General features: G+C 45.1%; 1 protein-coding gene across 5 annotated transcripts in view; it reads right to left on the bottom strand.

The window, feature by feature from the left end:
* Positions 1-851: 851 nt before the first annotated feature.
* The window catches only part of LOC135912659 (uncharacterized), a 170,309-nt gene continuing 155,358 nt past the window's right edge, over positions 852-15,802 (bottom strand). For all 5 annotated transcript variants that reach the window (XM_065445152.2, XM_070532554.1, XM_065445169.1 and 2 more), the window contains one exon: positions 852-1,964. In XM_065445152.2, coding sequence (XP_065301224.1) covers positions 1,593-1,964 — 372 coding nt within the window. In that variant the 3' untranslated portion in view covers positions 852-1,592. The remainder of the gene's footprint in view (positions 1,965-15,802) is intronic.

Below are 15,802 nucleotides of genomic sequence, written 5' to 3'. Positions count from 1 at the left end.
AAATTTTCGTTTAACGTGCACCGAACAATAAAAGACTGGAAGGGCTGCTCTTTCCATCACGGGGGAAGTCTTTATAATCAATAATGCGTAACAAATTTCAACGCCATTAGAAATATAAACCTCTGTCGTCCCTGTAAAACAATTGGTTTACTTTTTACTGTTACTGTTTTCTTTTACATTCTTGTTTGCAGATTGTCTTCTCAAGGAGAACAAACCATATTGAATCTCCATAACACATATTCAGAACTCGCAATAAACATGGCACAATTGTTTTACGCCGCACTACGCAAGCTGTCTTTCTCTGAAAACCTGTCAAGGTATCTTGCCTCACACATATGTATGTAGGTCGGGGTCACGCTATCTACATTTAGAGCTTGTGAGAGAGCTAGCATATGGTGCACGTGGTAGAAGCAGCGTGCCTACCAGCATGTCAGAAAGAACCGCCTGCAATTGAGCCTTGGCCTGCTAGGACACTATTTGTTCTTTTCTTTTACCATGTCTGTGAAAGCGGTAGATGGCATGCTGTATCCGTCAACGCTTTTTCGCACTCACAGTGCCAGCTGACCTAGCCTTTTTTGGTAAAGGAATACACAGGTGTAGAGACCCAGTTTTCCTCAAGGTAAGTACAAGGAAAATGTTCGTGTGCGCGCTATCTGAGCTATAGCCATGAATGTGATAAGATTTCTGCGTGCCGGTATGCATAGTTGTCACGAGGAATGCGTGAAGTTTTCGTATCTCCTGGGCTCAGAGGAGAGACGACAATCTAACGCTTGGGCAATTCGACTCCTTATGACGTTTTTGCAGATATAGAACTATGTCGCAGACCTACCAATGAAATGGAGAACGAAAAATACGCTATGAATGACATTTATCACTGCAATGAGTTTCACAGGACTTCCATTGCTGATGAGATGACAGAAAAATGAAAATTACTAGCAAACAGGTTGTCCTTTAAACGAAAAGCAGCAGGAAGCCGCCACCACTTCTTGTGACACTATACATAGCCCGAGTTGTTCGGACGGGTTGGTGCCCTCTCGGTGAAATTGCCTGTTTGTCACCATGCAAATACGCCCCCACGCATATACACACACAAACACCCACGTCACCATTAGTCTTCATTTGCAGTGTTCAAGCTTTTCAGTCACTTCACATAACCCACACTGAGACCAAAGTGATGGTATCTTCGCTCAAAGTTAGCAGCAGCATTTCTTGCGCTTTCACTACAGTACTTGCTCTCGCGACTGTGAAGCCTTTTTCTTAGAGAGCCACTGTAACTGGTTGCTTGAGAGTTTCGTGGCAGTGTAATCCATGTTGTGGAGGCTTCTAGATACCCAAGCGTTCCAATCGCTGTTGCTTCTTGTTGTTCTGAAGGTCTTAAGGTGCTACCATAGCCTTCACGGTATAGTCAGCAACCTTTTTTTTCTCTGGTGTATATAGATGGCATGGAATTGCCGTCCTTCGAGTGAGCAGCCTGTGGACAGACAAGTACGAGCGATGGAACAAGAGTGCCGTGGAACGGCGTACGCCACAAGGCTGTCAGGCTAACAAAATCTTTTCAGCCACGATTGGAGTCCAGTCGTTCAGGTGACCGCTCACAAGTGCCGATGCCAGCATCCTTTGATGAGCGCCAGCAGAAAGAATGCCGCAGCCAGGCCCAGAAGTGCGGCGCCTAACAGTGTGGTGGGCACGTTGTAGTAGTCAGTCAAGCTGTTCACCTCGGGCTCGAGCTTGAGTGAGAGCGCTAGCATGACGCCCCCGCCTGCGAGCAGAAACGCTCCGGCCGCAAGGAAGGCGCACGACCAGCCGACCATGCGGTCGCGCGGACCGTAGCCGTCCTCGGTGAGCTCCTTGAGCAGCGCCGGATCGCCGTCGCGCCGCTCATCCTGAAGACAGCGGCAGTCCAGGACCACCTCGCGAGGCATCGTCGCCTCCGGTCCAATGGGGGATTCGTCCCTTGAGTACCTCTGCGAAGAGAGAACGAAGGTTAACCACCGTTCATGTTAACATACATTTCTTACGGTTAACGCAAATGCAGAAATCCAATTTGTTTCTTCACTGAATTGCGCTACAGTATCCTGATAGCATAGCTAGGGTAAAGCCACGACGTATGCGAGTGTAGGTAGGTAATCGTGAATGATGCTCACTTAAATGCATAGAGTGTTCTTTGACGCGTGTTCAGTCTCCACTGGTACTTCTGAAACCATCGCAGCATTGAATACGCTAAGCTTTCCTTTATAGTGCGTACCTATAATTCTCCGTATTCCCTGTACCTCTAAAAAGAAGACAAAATTCGCCATTATTACGATCGACGTCTCGTCAACAGCTTCACCCATGGTGTCAGCTTCAGAGGGAGAAAAAAATAACAAGGAGCCAGATGTAAAGCAGTGGCCAGATCTCCTCGATGTCACTAGTGCATTGTGGGCTGGTGCACCCGCAGCAGTGTGTTTGCATGCAGGGACCTAGACTGGTCACTTTCGCATTTTTGCCGTTCCGCGCTTCGCAATGAAAATTTCGTGGACCTAGAGACCCCGAATGTTTCAAGGCTGCCATATCTTTCCTTTATGTTGAAGACAAACGGGAATACCACATTGTATTGCTGAGAACAACGTGTTCATGTGTTACTTTGCAAATTAGCAAAGGCTCTCGGACGCGGTGAAAGAGCGCACAGGTGATTCTTGGTAAACAATTGTTCCTTGAACTAATGGATTCAGGTAGCAGATTATAATTTGATCATGATTTGTTCAACACAATGACGCCTCAGTCACCCCAAAAGATGCAACAGCTGTATCAACACTGTCAAATTACTAATGAGCTTGCAAAATGGCGAACATGTAAAGGTGCAATTCGCAAATGTGTGATAACTGCAGCGATACTAAAAGTGGTTATGAATTTTTTAAAATTGATTTGGTAGTTGCTATTTCTCAAAAAGCAATGTCCTTATTGTCCTTCAACTCACAGGTGATGGCGGTATCGTGTTAGAGGGTGACCAGGTACGTGATCCCTAACAAGCCGTACGCTAGCCTACCGATTAAATGCAGCGTAACAGTTAAATGAAGTACCACAAATGGAAATAATAAGCGCCACAAGAATACGTGACTTATACATACGAGTAACGGCACAACGGCTAAGAATACTTCATGGAGAATGAAATTGTTAAAGGTGCTCTTTGAAGCTAAAGCTTTAGACGGCGACCCCAATCAAACTATAGTGGTAGCAGAATAAATACGCAAAGATATGTAAAAAAATTAAGGGACAGCATGGTAAAACGTGAACTATAGAACATTCGCAAAATGAATAAGCATGAAAGCAAAAGGCTTTAAAACAAGAAAACTCACAGAAGCACATTGTAATGCTCGTTCTTTGTGTGGACATGTACCACAAGCTATACCGAAGCACCAGCTTTTTTGACGGATATGTTTATGACCTGAATACTTTCTCATTCTGCTTTATCTCTACCCCGTGTTACGTACCATGATATGCTGATTTGAAAAGAGCTGGACTGGCACGAGACCAAGAATACAGCTACGTGGCAGAGATAACGTAGAACGAAACCATTTGGGTCATGCATATATCCGGGAGAGGATTGACGCCTGAACGCAGCCTCGATTTGCATTTGCCTCTCAAGCAAGAAAGTAGGGCTTCCACGTGCTTTGACCTTGCCATCCGCTTTCACAGCTTTTCACTGTTACGAAGATTTCAAATGTATATTTATTTCTTCGCTGTTCAGCATTCCAAGTGACGCGATCATTGCGTTTCTGCGGCTAATTTGATTGGTCGGACAACTTGATGATTCCCATTGTTGCTTAAATGGTGCAGCTTAAACGGGAACGTGCACAGTAATAAGGGCTTTCGTCTGCGCCTGTTCTCGTTTTGCAGTGCGCATTTGGCGTAAATGTTCGACTAGTTGCCGGAGCAGGTTGCGTGTTGTACTGTTGGATATTATTCTGCAGTAGTTTAGTTTCAGTTTGATTGTGTGGTATTCGTTAAATGCATATTTGTTTATGTAGCCACAGAAGAAATTTTTAGTGATGGGCAGCCATATTTGCTTTAAGAAACAACCTGGAGTAGGTAAAATTATTTCTCAATAATAATTTACAACTTCCATAACATTCCCCCTTCGTCACACGGGTGAACCTGGCTTAGTTAGGAAGCTGGCTTAGTTGATACGCGAATACCATGGCAATCGGCGTAGCTGACAAGACACGAGCAAATCATGTCCAGCCTTTCTTTCCTGTCCCGTCTTCCTGCGCTGTTGGTCATGCTCTTCGCTCACCTTTGTTGCACACTGCACGGGAATGATTTGTCATCGCAATAACAATGACCATTGAGGCACTCGTCAATTGTCTTGTAAAGAACGTCGACACACGACGCAAACCTGCGGTATAATGCCTAGAACATAGATGCCAATAAAACACTAGGCACACGCACAGCCCTATCGTGCTCTCTCTTTTTCGTCTTAGTTCGAGAGTTGACGTGGCATGGTTTGTGTATCGCTTCCTTCCTTCAGACGTCAAAACTGAGCCAACTGAAACATGCTTTTGTTTCGTTTCATGCGATATCTCGCTTTTTTGGTACCAACTGCGGTAGCTCAGTGGTTATGGCATTGTGCTGCTGAGCCCACGAAGTTGCCGGTTCGAATTCAGGCCACACGACAGGCATGTTGATGGGGTCAGAATGCATGAACGCTCACTATAGTTCTTCGATTTTGACGCACAATAAAGAACTCAGGTGGTCAAAGTTATTCTTGAACCACTAACTTGGTCGTTCCTCTTAGCTTACTGTGCTGTTTCAGAATGTTGGAAACCGCGATAAAAAAGGTATAATTACGCTTTGGGTAGCCACCCAGGGGTAAACACTTAGGACTGACAACCTTATGATGATATCTTGGAGAAATGACATTCGGCTAAAATACTGATCACTGCTTTCCCTCCAGGTTCTGCGAAAAGTTACGCACGTCAACATTTCTTTCGGGCATACTCAGTGCGTTCTTGCATTAGGCCTTGACTGGCATCTGTCCCCGCCGAAATTGCACCGTGAACATCGCTAATTGACGTGGGAGCTAGGGTAAAGAGATGGCGTACTGTGCCTGCCTAACACATCCCTAGAACAAGTCTAGTACAATGTTGGAAGAGATGTAGAAATCAGTGTTAGTGTGGTAACCAGTTATCAGCTAGGAATCCTCTTAGTTATCTAATAGCCCATGTACTTAAAATCGAGCTCAAAGGAAAAAGTAACATAAATGAATCCTCGTCGTTAGTTGAGTTCAAACGAAGAATCTTACTTCTTCGGTGCGGGCTCTCAGACCTAGCTTCAGAAGTGTACTGCATTGCCCGTAATCAATGATGAACATTGATTCAAAACGCTGTCATTTCAAACGGAAGGGGGGTGGGGTGCGGAGGAGTGTATGCGAGCGCTAGGGTTTTGTGAGCGAAGAGGGATTGTTATGCTGCACTTGGCTCAATCTATACCAAATGACGTCTCGGTCCAGGTCCGAGTTAGTCACCAAGTAGCCTGTTATGCTGAGGCTCCACCCGGCCAGAAGCCTTCCTTGCACTGCAATTAGAAGCTGCTTTACCTCTAATATTTATAAGCGAAGGCCTGCGCGTCAGTATGCGTGAGTGGTAATCCTTGTTCTCCAGTCGCTGTACGGCCAGACTCCCAGTTTCAAAGGCGAAACTTTACCAAAATAAATTATTAAAATTCACGCGTCTACGTAGCCCGCAGTTCACGGATGTCACTGCCGTGATGAGAGGTGGTCACCATTTCAGCACAGAATACGACACAATATGGCCTTGTTGTCATAGCGAAAAAAGGCCTTAACAGGCCGCATTGTAGCTAGAATCAGCAAACATGAAATTACGTCTTTTGTAACTGAAATGAAACCTTAAAGATGCCGTTAAATAAAATGAATGCGCTGCTCTTCATGTTTACAAGCGCTATCAAAGGTAGCGAGCATTAGCGAATTATTTGGCTTCCGAGATGTAAGGCAGCCCATTCTGCGGTGCCGAAAGTGCGGAATACAAACGCGCAAATATATCGCATCGCTCATCGTGTGCTTACTGCCGGCGGATCCCTGGCAAGCTTTACTACCAAAGTGTGAAAACAATTTGAAAGACTTGGCCATTGTTGCATGGTGTGCCTAGTTGTACTTAATTTTGTGTCAAGTCCTATTCATGAATACCTTAAAGGACTGCAGGACGGCATTGAGCAAGGCGGGCACTGCTGTTACATCAACACAGGAAACCGTTATAGAGAAGAAAATAAACATCATCCTAAAGAGAGCATTATCCGCACAACGCAATATCACGCAAAATTACAACAGTCACTACAAGAAAGCGCAATCAAAACTGAAAACTAAAAACGTGACAAAGTATGCAGAGACTCGTAAATATTGCACGAAGATTATTGTACACCGAATATGAGTACAAGCGGGACGTAACCATGTCATTGGTAAATTACTGCAGAGGAAAGTGCAAAAAAATGTGGACAAAAATAAAGGAAAGCAAAGAGCGACTACAACTGAAACTTCTGCCATATATGGATCAGCTACAGGCTCACATACACTGAAATTCGTTGGAGCCTACACATTACTTCATTAAAAATATAAACATAACATACCCAAGGATTAATATGGCAAAACGGATGGAGATACTCGATAATGATATGAAGCGGCCAGAAAAAATTTGAGGCACAAGGAAACTAGAAGGCAGAGACGGCGGAATGTTCAACCAATCGACTATAAAGTGTATCGGGGTCGAACAGGGAAGCGATTTTACCCGGGAGAGCGTTCCAGAAATGGATAGCACAAGGAACAGCTGAGAAATTGGCAGCACGTGTAGTGCGAATGCAGGTGTAGCTGGACTTGTCGCGCAGTCTTCGTGATGTGCAGGAAGCTTCTTTCAGACTTGATATGAATGGAGCAGCTCTGATAATTAATCTATGAAATAAGGAGAACAGCGAAATGTCGCGGCGAACGAAAGACTGATTTTATACGATTTATGCTTGAGTGACAAGTATAATCGTTTGAAATGAAACGCATCGCTTAATTTGAGATGTTTTCTAGAAGGTCAATGACATATTTTTCTATTTCATTTTTTGTGTATGCGAGGGGAAACCATACAGATGAGGCGTATTCGACTTGAGGCCAAAGAATAGTTACATAAACTAGCTTTCGCAGGATGGAGGGAACACTTGTTCATTTGCGGCACATGACCACAGTGCTCAGGACGAATTGGAAGAAATGGAAGCAAGGTGGTTGTTTCGCGAAAAAGCAGGCACAGGATTAGCAATAGGTAAGCAGCATTTGTTTGAGGATAAGTAGTAGAATATTCGCAGGCACAGAAACCACACTTTAAACACTTCAGAAGTTAGTGGATCAATACCAGAGGGAGATACCCTAATATTACAAATAAGGTACGTATTTCCTGCAGAGTGATATCGACAGGACCATATACTGGAAACAAAATTGGGTACGAAGGCTTCCAGATTTATTTAGGTTAAAAACGAATGAATTGCCACCGGTTACTAGCTGTCAGAATTAGGAATGTTGTCTCCGTTCTCTAAGAAAACAAGGCTACCCTTCTGAGTCGGACTGATCGTTTTCCAGAATTTCTTAGGAATACGTTTAATAAGCGTTTACGTATAGTTTGAAAAATACTGACTCGGCGTCCCGGCCCTGTGAAATTGGATATACAGCGAAGGTGTTGCAAAACGACCACTACAACTGCTGAGGGGGTATGCAATGCTTAATTTATGGTTCGGATGCTTGTTTTGTGCTTGTTCTTTATTGAAACGTGTGCTGTTCTGTGTGTTGTACGGGTTATTCCAATGAATGTATGTATTGTTCGTTTCACTTTGCTGAGCGCTTGTAGCCTCTACCTTGTGGGGCCATGATCGAGCTATTGCATTTTTTTTGCTTGCTTACGGGGGTATGGGGCATGGCTAACGGTGGTATGACGCATTGCATTGTCGCTTGTTTATGGGCTATGACTAATTGCTGATGATGACAGATGCTTGTTCTGAGCTTGTTCTTTATGGAAACGTACGCTGTTTTGTACGTTCTATGCGTGATTACAGTGAATGTATGCACTGTTGGCTTCATTGTGCTGAGTGTTTGTTTGTAGCCTCTGCATTACGAGGGTGATGAGCCATTACGCTTTTGCTTGCTTGGGGGGGGGGGGGGTATGAGCCATTGCTGCTGATGATAATTTCTGCTTACGTACGGACATGAAAAATGTCGACACCGAAATGCTAACGGCTACGCTGTGAAACACTTTAAAACTAACTCACCACGTCATTGACTCGGATGTTATTCCTTTCTTTACTTCCGAGAACTGTTACAAAAAAAAAGACTCATTGTCTGCTCACGTGTCATCTGGTACTCTTTAGGGCAGTGTGCTCGGTCCGTTACTTTTTGTAACCTTAATAAATAACATCGAATTACTTTAAAGTCACACGGTGCGCTTCGACTTTTCAGATTACTTGCACTAATTGAGGGTAACACCTTTAAAACAACGTGCCTAGTTGATACTTTTATCAAACCACCGCGCAATCGCTTGCATTTCCCCATTCTGTATGTTATACAGTCATGCATCTATGTTTAATGACTTTTTCAAACTACCATCAACAATATCCGCTAAAATAACAGTAAAATATGTATTTTAGTAAAATAAAACAAAACCCCACGCAGTCGCTTCTTCCCCCTTTTTTTGCGTGAAAAAAGCGACGAAATGTATTGGTGTCAACCGTAGCGGTGGCTGACCGGCTATGGAGTTTCGCTGCTAAGCACGTGGTGGCTGGATCAAATGCGACGACCACGGTATTCCAATGGGGCGAAATGCAAAAACTGCCGTGACCCGTGCATGGGCGCACGTGAAATATACCATCGTGGCGAAAATTAATACGGAGTCCCCTATTACTGCGTGCGTCATAATGAATTCGTGGTTTCGGCGCGTAAATGCCCAGAATTCAATTCAATATTGGTGCTGTACGCTGTAAGTAAAACAGCCGCCAGTTTGTTGTAAATGCAGCAATAACACATATATGCAGCAGTAACCTGGTTACACATGCGCCGTGCATCGTATCACGGCATATTTTCGTTCCACTGTCAATAGTGCCGCCTGTGTGTCTCGTGTTCTTTTATGTAGGAATGATTTCGGATTTTCGTTTTTTCAGCTGAGATGGATTTTACGAATACGCTGACGTACTTCTTCGAGTAAGTGAATTGGTCATTTAGGTAATGAAAAATATACACTAAAATGTCCTTTAAATTATTTACTTGTCGAAACTGCGGTATTGAAACCGAGATGAAGTGAAGCCATACCTGCCTAGCAAAATATCCTTTCGATACATCCGTCCCCTAAATACGGTAAAATATGTATCGGCGTTGCAGTTATTCTGAACTCTAGAGTGTGGCGTTTGTCAAACTATGAATAGGACCACTAATATATTTCGGAACACAATTTGGAGGCGCAGGTGTCGAGAGAGAGAGAGAAAGAAAGTGAGAAGGCAAACGTAGGGAGACCGAAATTACTACTCCGACGCCCATCGGGAGATGCTACGGCCCTTCGCAACAATTGAATCTTCCTTTCTTTCTAAATTCTTTGTGATGTTTCATTATTTATCGAGGTTAACAGTGAACCGCAGCTTCCCTGGCAGTGTTACAATTTTCCTTCTCAGCCCGCTACTCTATTTCCGACGTGATATGCCACGCCACGCCATCTGCAGTTTTTCCAGTGGTGGAGCTCGCCCTCAATTTCTCTCTCACCAATAATGTAAATTTCACAATTGTATCTTGACGATGAGCAATACGTGAACAAGGTGAATGCAGGAGCCAACGTTTCGACGAGTGGACTTGTCTTATTCAAGGTGCTTGAAGGTGAAAAGTCTACTTGTCGAAGCGTTGGCTCCTGCATTCACCTTATTCACGTATTGCTCATCGTCTTGAATGTCCATCTCCCGCATTCCCCGTATTTTCTCATTATCGCATCTTGTTACATTACCCTGCACCTTGTTGTTTTGCTGTAGCACTTATGTCTTGTAATCATCGTCCTTTTGTCGCCTTTCAGATCCGTTCCATTTGTGTGCGCACCCCTCTTCGTTTTTGATAGCTCTTGAGGGCTTTAGGGGTATCCTGAACAAAAAAAAGGAAGTTATCCTTGGCGGCCGATAATGCTAACCGGTATTGTGGTTCATAAATTGGCTATTTATCCAAGTTATAATTGGTTCGCGAGCACTTTGCTTTTCTATATAATCACCTTTTCTCGTTTTGCATTCGGTCCATGCTTATAACGACTTAATAAAACTATCGTTTGCTACTGTAATTAACAGGATGGGCTTTTCAACTAATGCAGACAGATTTCTTCTGAAAAGTACCCAGTTTTCTTCAGCTAAGCTTAGTCGCAATTATTGTTGCGATTTATTGCAAAAAGTTTTCTAGTAGTAGAATAATGATACCATGGCTACCTTTAGATCTAAATCTCTAAATTGCTAGGTGGCGATAGTGGTAAACGTGGATGGAAAAATGGTCACTTGGGTCAGCCTATAGTGACTGACACCATCTAAGTAGGTTACATTGCGTCGGACAGTTTCTGGAACTCTTCAAAAGTTTAGTTCCTATAAGTTCGATTGATAGAGTTCTGTGAAAAATACACTAAACAGGCGGAAGTCTAATGTCATTAACATTTGTGAACAAGTGATAAGACGAAGATAACGAGACCTAGCGAATTAGAGAAAGATTGAAACCACAAAATAGGTACACCATGCATTATATATGATCTTGATGATGACCGGGGTCCGTATTCATAAAAGTATATTACACTTGAATTGTTTGCATATATATGCATTATAAAGGTTGTCCCACATAACTTCAGCCAAAGTTTTAAAAATGAAAGGCACTCCGGACGCGAGTTGAACAAAATGCATAATGGTGGCACTGGCCTAGAGTTACTCGGGCTATGTTGTATTTTCCCTTTAACTAACGTATTAGTTATGTCAATTAATCAACTTTTGAAGTATTGGCTGCAGACCTCAAGTGTGATACGCAAAGTTGTAGAGCACCCTGAGAAACCTCTGAATAAATTGTTTCCAGCACGATGAATTTCACGTGGTGCTTTTTTTCCGCGTTCCGAAGAAAGCCCGCGAAATTGGAAAAATATACAACGTGATGGGACGATTGCGCGCTGTTATTGTGCTGCTCTCAAGCGTGCCATGGATGAACAAGGTCGGCTGCAGCGAGTATGGCCCGCGACAGGGCGTTATGCCTGGTGTAGGTATCTGAGCATGCGGCTCTTATCGCATGACGGCGCTAGTGCGGGCTGCTGACCGAGCATTGCCGAAGCGATAAAAAGTCTTAGGAGACGGAAGAGAACAAGAATATCACTTTATTTTTTTTTTATGCTTGAAATGGGAAAGAGCTGGCAGCCTGCCGACGGAGTGTAATGGGGTTGGGTGGGGAGGCGGCGTTAGGGCTGGAATGATGTTCCAGTGACCAAAAGCGCCCTTTAAATATAATGCGTATTCGACGAGGCTAACACCTGCTGCAATGCACATTTGGCATCTCATAGGCATATTTTCCGAGGCGTTCTTGATCATGGTATCAGTAATGCAGTTGGAAACTTGTCTTATTTTTTCTTTTAGATTCTCTGATGTTGTGGTTGGTGTCCGGTATGTTTGATCCTTGACGTAGCCGCAGAGAAAGAAATCGAGGGGAGTTGAATCTGGCGATGGTGCCGACCAAGCAATGTTCCCATGCCCTCCAATGCACTGAAGCGGGAATACTTCATGCAGCCATTTGCAAGCTTTGTTGCTGCCGTGCGCGGGAGCACCATCATGCTAATACCAAATAACCTTGATCCTAGCCAATGGAACTTCGCAAAGAAAATCCTCAAGCACCCCATCAAGGATGTCGTTGACGTATCTTTCGCCTGTAAGCGTGTTATCAAAAAACACGGTGCCAACGATAGCGCACCGTAAATTCCACACCACACATTAAGCGACCACTGATATTAGTGATGTGTCTTCAAGACCCAGTGAGGGTTTTCGTCGCTCCAGTAGCGAGCGTTGTGGATTTTCACTTGGGCATTACGTGAGAAAGTAGGTTCATCGGTTCACAGTATTGTGTTGAAAAAGCCTGGGTCCTCTTCCCTCGTGATTATAGTGCAGTTTGCGAAGTCCTTTCGATTTAGGAAATTACAGGGCTCTAACATCCGGTGCGGCAGCACGCGATACCGATGATGTTGCCTCTCAAGTGCTCTCCACACTGAAGACTTCGACACACCATATTCAGCACCCACACTACGAACACTTCCATGTGGGTCTGAAGAAAACTTTGACGGAATATCTATCTCCACGTCCTCACACGGGATTGAAGGTTTATGTCGTTTATTCGTAAAAGTCCCAGTGTGTCTCAGCGTTTCATATGCACGCACAATTGTCATTGAGCTCGGACGCGAACTTGAATGCCAGCGTTGAAATAGCTCAACTGCGCGCTTTCTATGTCCACTTCACAGCGCTAGAGCCAAAACCATATCCTCTCTCCTCATTGGAGTAAGTCATATCTGCTGCTCAACGTCGGTCACAACCAAATAGCGTTGCTGTGGAGAACACGCAGGGATACGGGTGCCTTAGGAGCACTGTATATATTGCAGTTCCCTGGGATTGGCTCAAACGAGGTACACATAAGGTATGATCTACACCCGGTAAACTGGAACAGCCTGCGGGCGCACTCTCTCAGGGATTGACGCGCCGGTCAGGGTGCACAAGTGTAAAAGCCGGATGCGGCCACCCGATATTGAGACCACGAAACGATGCGCAAGTGCGGTGCGCGAGATCAAAAAAGAACATCTGGTAGACAGTAAGTATGAGAAGGAGAGCAGACGGCGCCAGTGCGAAAGGAGTCATCGTCTCAAGAAGACATGCGTAATCTTCCTTGAATATAGCCAAAGTTTTTTTTTACCATTAGTTAGTTTTGTCCTCGTGTGATTTATCCGCTGTTATTCGAGCCCCAAGGCTTCAAGTTGTAGCATCAAGGCTGATTCTTGGGCTAGTTGGGGTGCCAGCCAGCGACTTTCCGCATGCATCACCCTTCGTTAGAGAAGTTCATGCGCGATACGCCATTCCCGATTTTCGCCATCGGATGGCGGCGAAAATGCATGCTGCTGGCCGAGCGCTGCCGATGAGATAGAGAACGCCCTGCTGCTTCCTCGTCGCCATTCACGATACAGGCGACCTTGTTCACCGAACGCACGCTTGAGAGCAGCACGATACCACTGCGGAAACGCTGCGTCACGTAGTTTTTTCTTTTTTCATATTTCGTGGGCTTTCTTTGCAACCCGGAAAAAAGGTGCTCTACAAATCTTCGTATCATACTTGGGGTCCTCAGCCAATATCTAAAGAGTTGGGTAATTAAGTAATCTGAATAATTACGGAGTTATGGGGAAAACAATAATTGTCTGAGTCACTGTTATTGCGAATAGTATGCGTTCGGTTCAATTCGCTTCCGACGTGCCTTTAATTTCTAAATTCTTGGCCCAAGTTATGTGGGACACCCTTTGTATCTGCTTGAGAACAACCGAGGTCCGCATTCACAAAAGCCTATTACACTAGAACTGCTCGTAAGAAAAACATTTAGCCAATCCAGGAGCGATGACTAGCGAAGGTGGCCTACTAAGGCCAAAGAGCACTTCGAGCGAAAAGCTTTGTGAATCTGGGTCCAGACGCCTAACTAGTACTATCACACAGCGCATACGTAGTGAAATTATCTGAATCTGGTGCGCCGTTAGGAGTTACAAACAAATACACTCTTTGATGAAATTCAGCAAGCCCACGCAACGATTACAAGGTCAGAATTTGTACTAAGAGCAAATGACGTAGGATTTCCTTACATTGTCATCGCAATTCAGGTGAACCCAGATCACGCTTTCATGTTATATATAGCTTCAAAACAACAAATAATAGTGACAATTACGGTGAGGTGAGCGTTAATTGCGTTATTGGGCGCTGAGCGCACACTGGTCGAGTCATAGCTATATATTTAGTCGTAACTATAGATTAAGTCAAGCCTACCATGACACCTATCATGTGCCCTAAGCGATTGTTTATTCTAAGACGACTCAGTTGAAGGAGAGCACTAGTCTTTTTTTGCCATAGTTTACTACAGAGAGCTTAAGGCATAAAATAGAAACGCCGGCTTCTATTTCATAGATCAGGCATGGATTCGGCGGTCTTAGTGTGTTTTGTTGGATCTCTAGCTTTTGCGTTTGCAAGCGGTGTCTCGTATCCTGGGTGCACGAGCGGCAAGGCCTAGCGCTGAGCTGTGATGTTCAAGAAGGAATGAATAGGGTGGGCTGACTGCTCTTAAAATGTGCCGCGAAGCAAGAAGCAGAGGCTAAGAATCCACGCGGAGGAGGACAATGCAGTAGAGAGCGGGCTACGATTCCATACACAGCCCCGTAGAACGATGCCTGCCATGGTCGAGGCTTAGCTTTGAAAGTCAACTTCAATCAATCAATAACTCAAGCAGCAGTGCTGGGCGACCTATAGAACTCGGGAATGGCATATCGTAGATGAACTGTTCCAACGAACGAAGGGTGATGCGTGCGGAAAGTGGTCGGCCGGCACACAGATGCACTCAATACTCTTGGTACCTTGTAAAACAGTTACGCAAGGTAATATACGAGTACATTGTTAAGTTGGCATCAAATAATAAACAACTGCGTTTTAGCGGCCCGCGTTAAATCCTGTAGAGCACAGCAAGCATTTTGATTTCAATGCCACCTGATATCGTTTTAGATGTCTTAGACATTTGGTTGTCTGAGACCAATCCCTAAATTTTAGTTTTTCTCTTTGTCTGATAGCCTTTAAAACTTTTTTTATGCTCTGTACTCGCCGTGGGACGACCTGGAGGTCCCTGCCCACCCGCAGAAGCACATCAAGCGACCCTCGAGGCGCTCCGGGCCGTATCCACCCCGACATGGAACATCACCGCCAGATGCACTCCACGTTGCACCCATGGAAGCGGTGGCAACTACTAGCCCTGCAGCTCCTGCAGCTGCAGCTACAGACCAGGGCCTGCGAGCAAGAGACTGCGCGAAGAAGGGCCTTCAGGCGAAAATGCAGGGGAGATGGAGCACGCAACCTTCACGGTCGTATCCTACAAGAAAAAAAAAAGGTGCTGGTGTCCCTGTTATCTTCAGACTTACCATAGAACGAGGAAACCTTTGGAATGTATACCCTAACATCGTGGCAGCGGCGATTGTAACGTCGGTTCAAGAGCAACGTCTGAGCCATCGCCTTAACAAGGATGGCGGCCTGATGTTTACAGTGTCAAAACCGCCTGCCACCGACTGTTTGCTCAGGGCAACTGAGCTAGCTGGCGCGGCTGTAGAAGGCCGTGTGCCGTATTCATACATGGCCAGCTACGGCGAAATACACGATGTACCTCTGCGCTACTGAAATGAACACCTACAAGAGTATCTAAGCGACCAAGGCGTCGTTGCACCAAGGGGGCGCACCATTTACACTCCTGAAGGTGGCGACAAGGTCAAAGAGACACGCCGTTGATCTGTTATATTGGCATTCGCCAAAGATTCACCTTTACCTGAACGAGTTACCCTTTCACCGAATGCGTCGGGGCAGCGACACAGTGTTGCGAATGCCAGAGGCATGGCCACATATCGCGACATTGCACCGGCCCAGTGGGCTGCAAGGTGTCTGCTTGCTCCCATTCGCACAAGGAATTCACCTCGAGAGCGTAACCTAATGCGCCAACTGCGGTGGCGCACACCCTGCTTCCCGTGGAGGG

Source organism: Dermacentor albipictus, chromosome 1, assembly GCF_038994185.2.
Source record: "Dermacentor albipictus isolate Rhodes 1998 colony chromosome 1, USDA_Dalb.pri_finalv2, whole genome shotgun sequence".
Lineage (NCBI taxonomy): Eukaryota > Metazoa > Arthropoda > Arachnida > Ixodida > Ixodidae > Dermacentor > Dermacentor albipictus.
The sequence above is the reverse complement of the archived record's forward strand: the minus strand, read 5'-3'. Positions and strand labels throughout refer to the sequence as shown.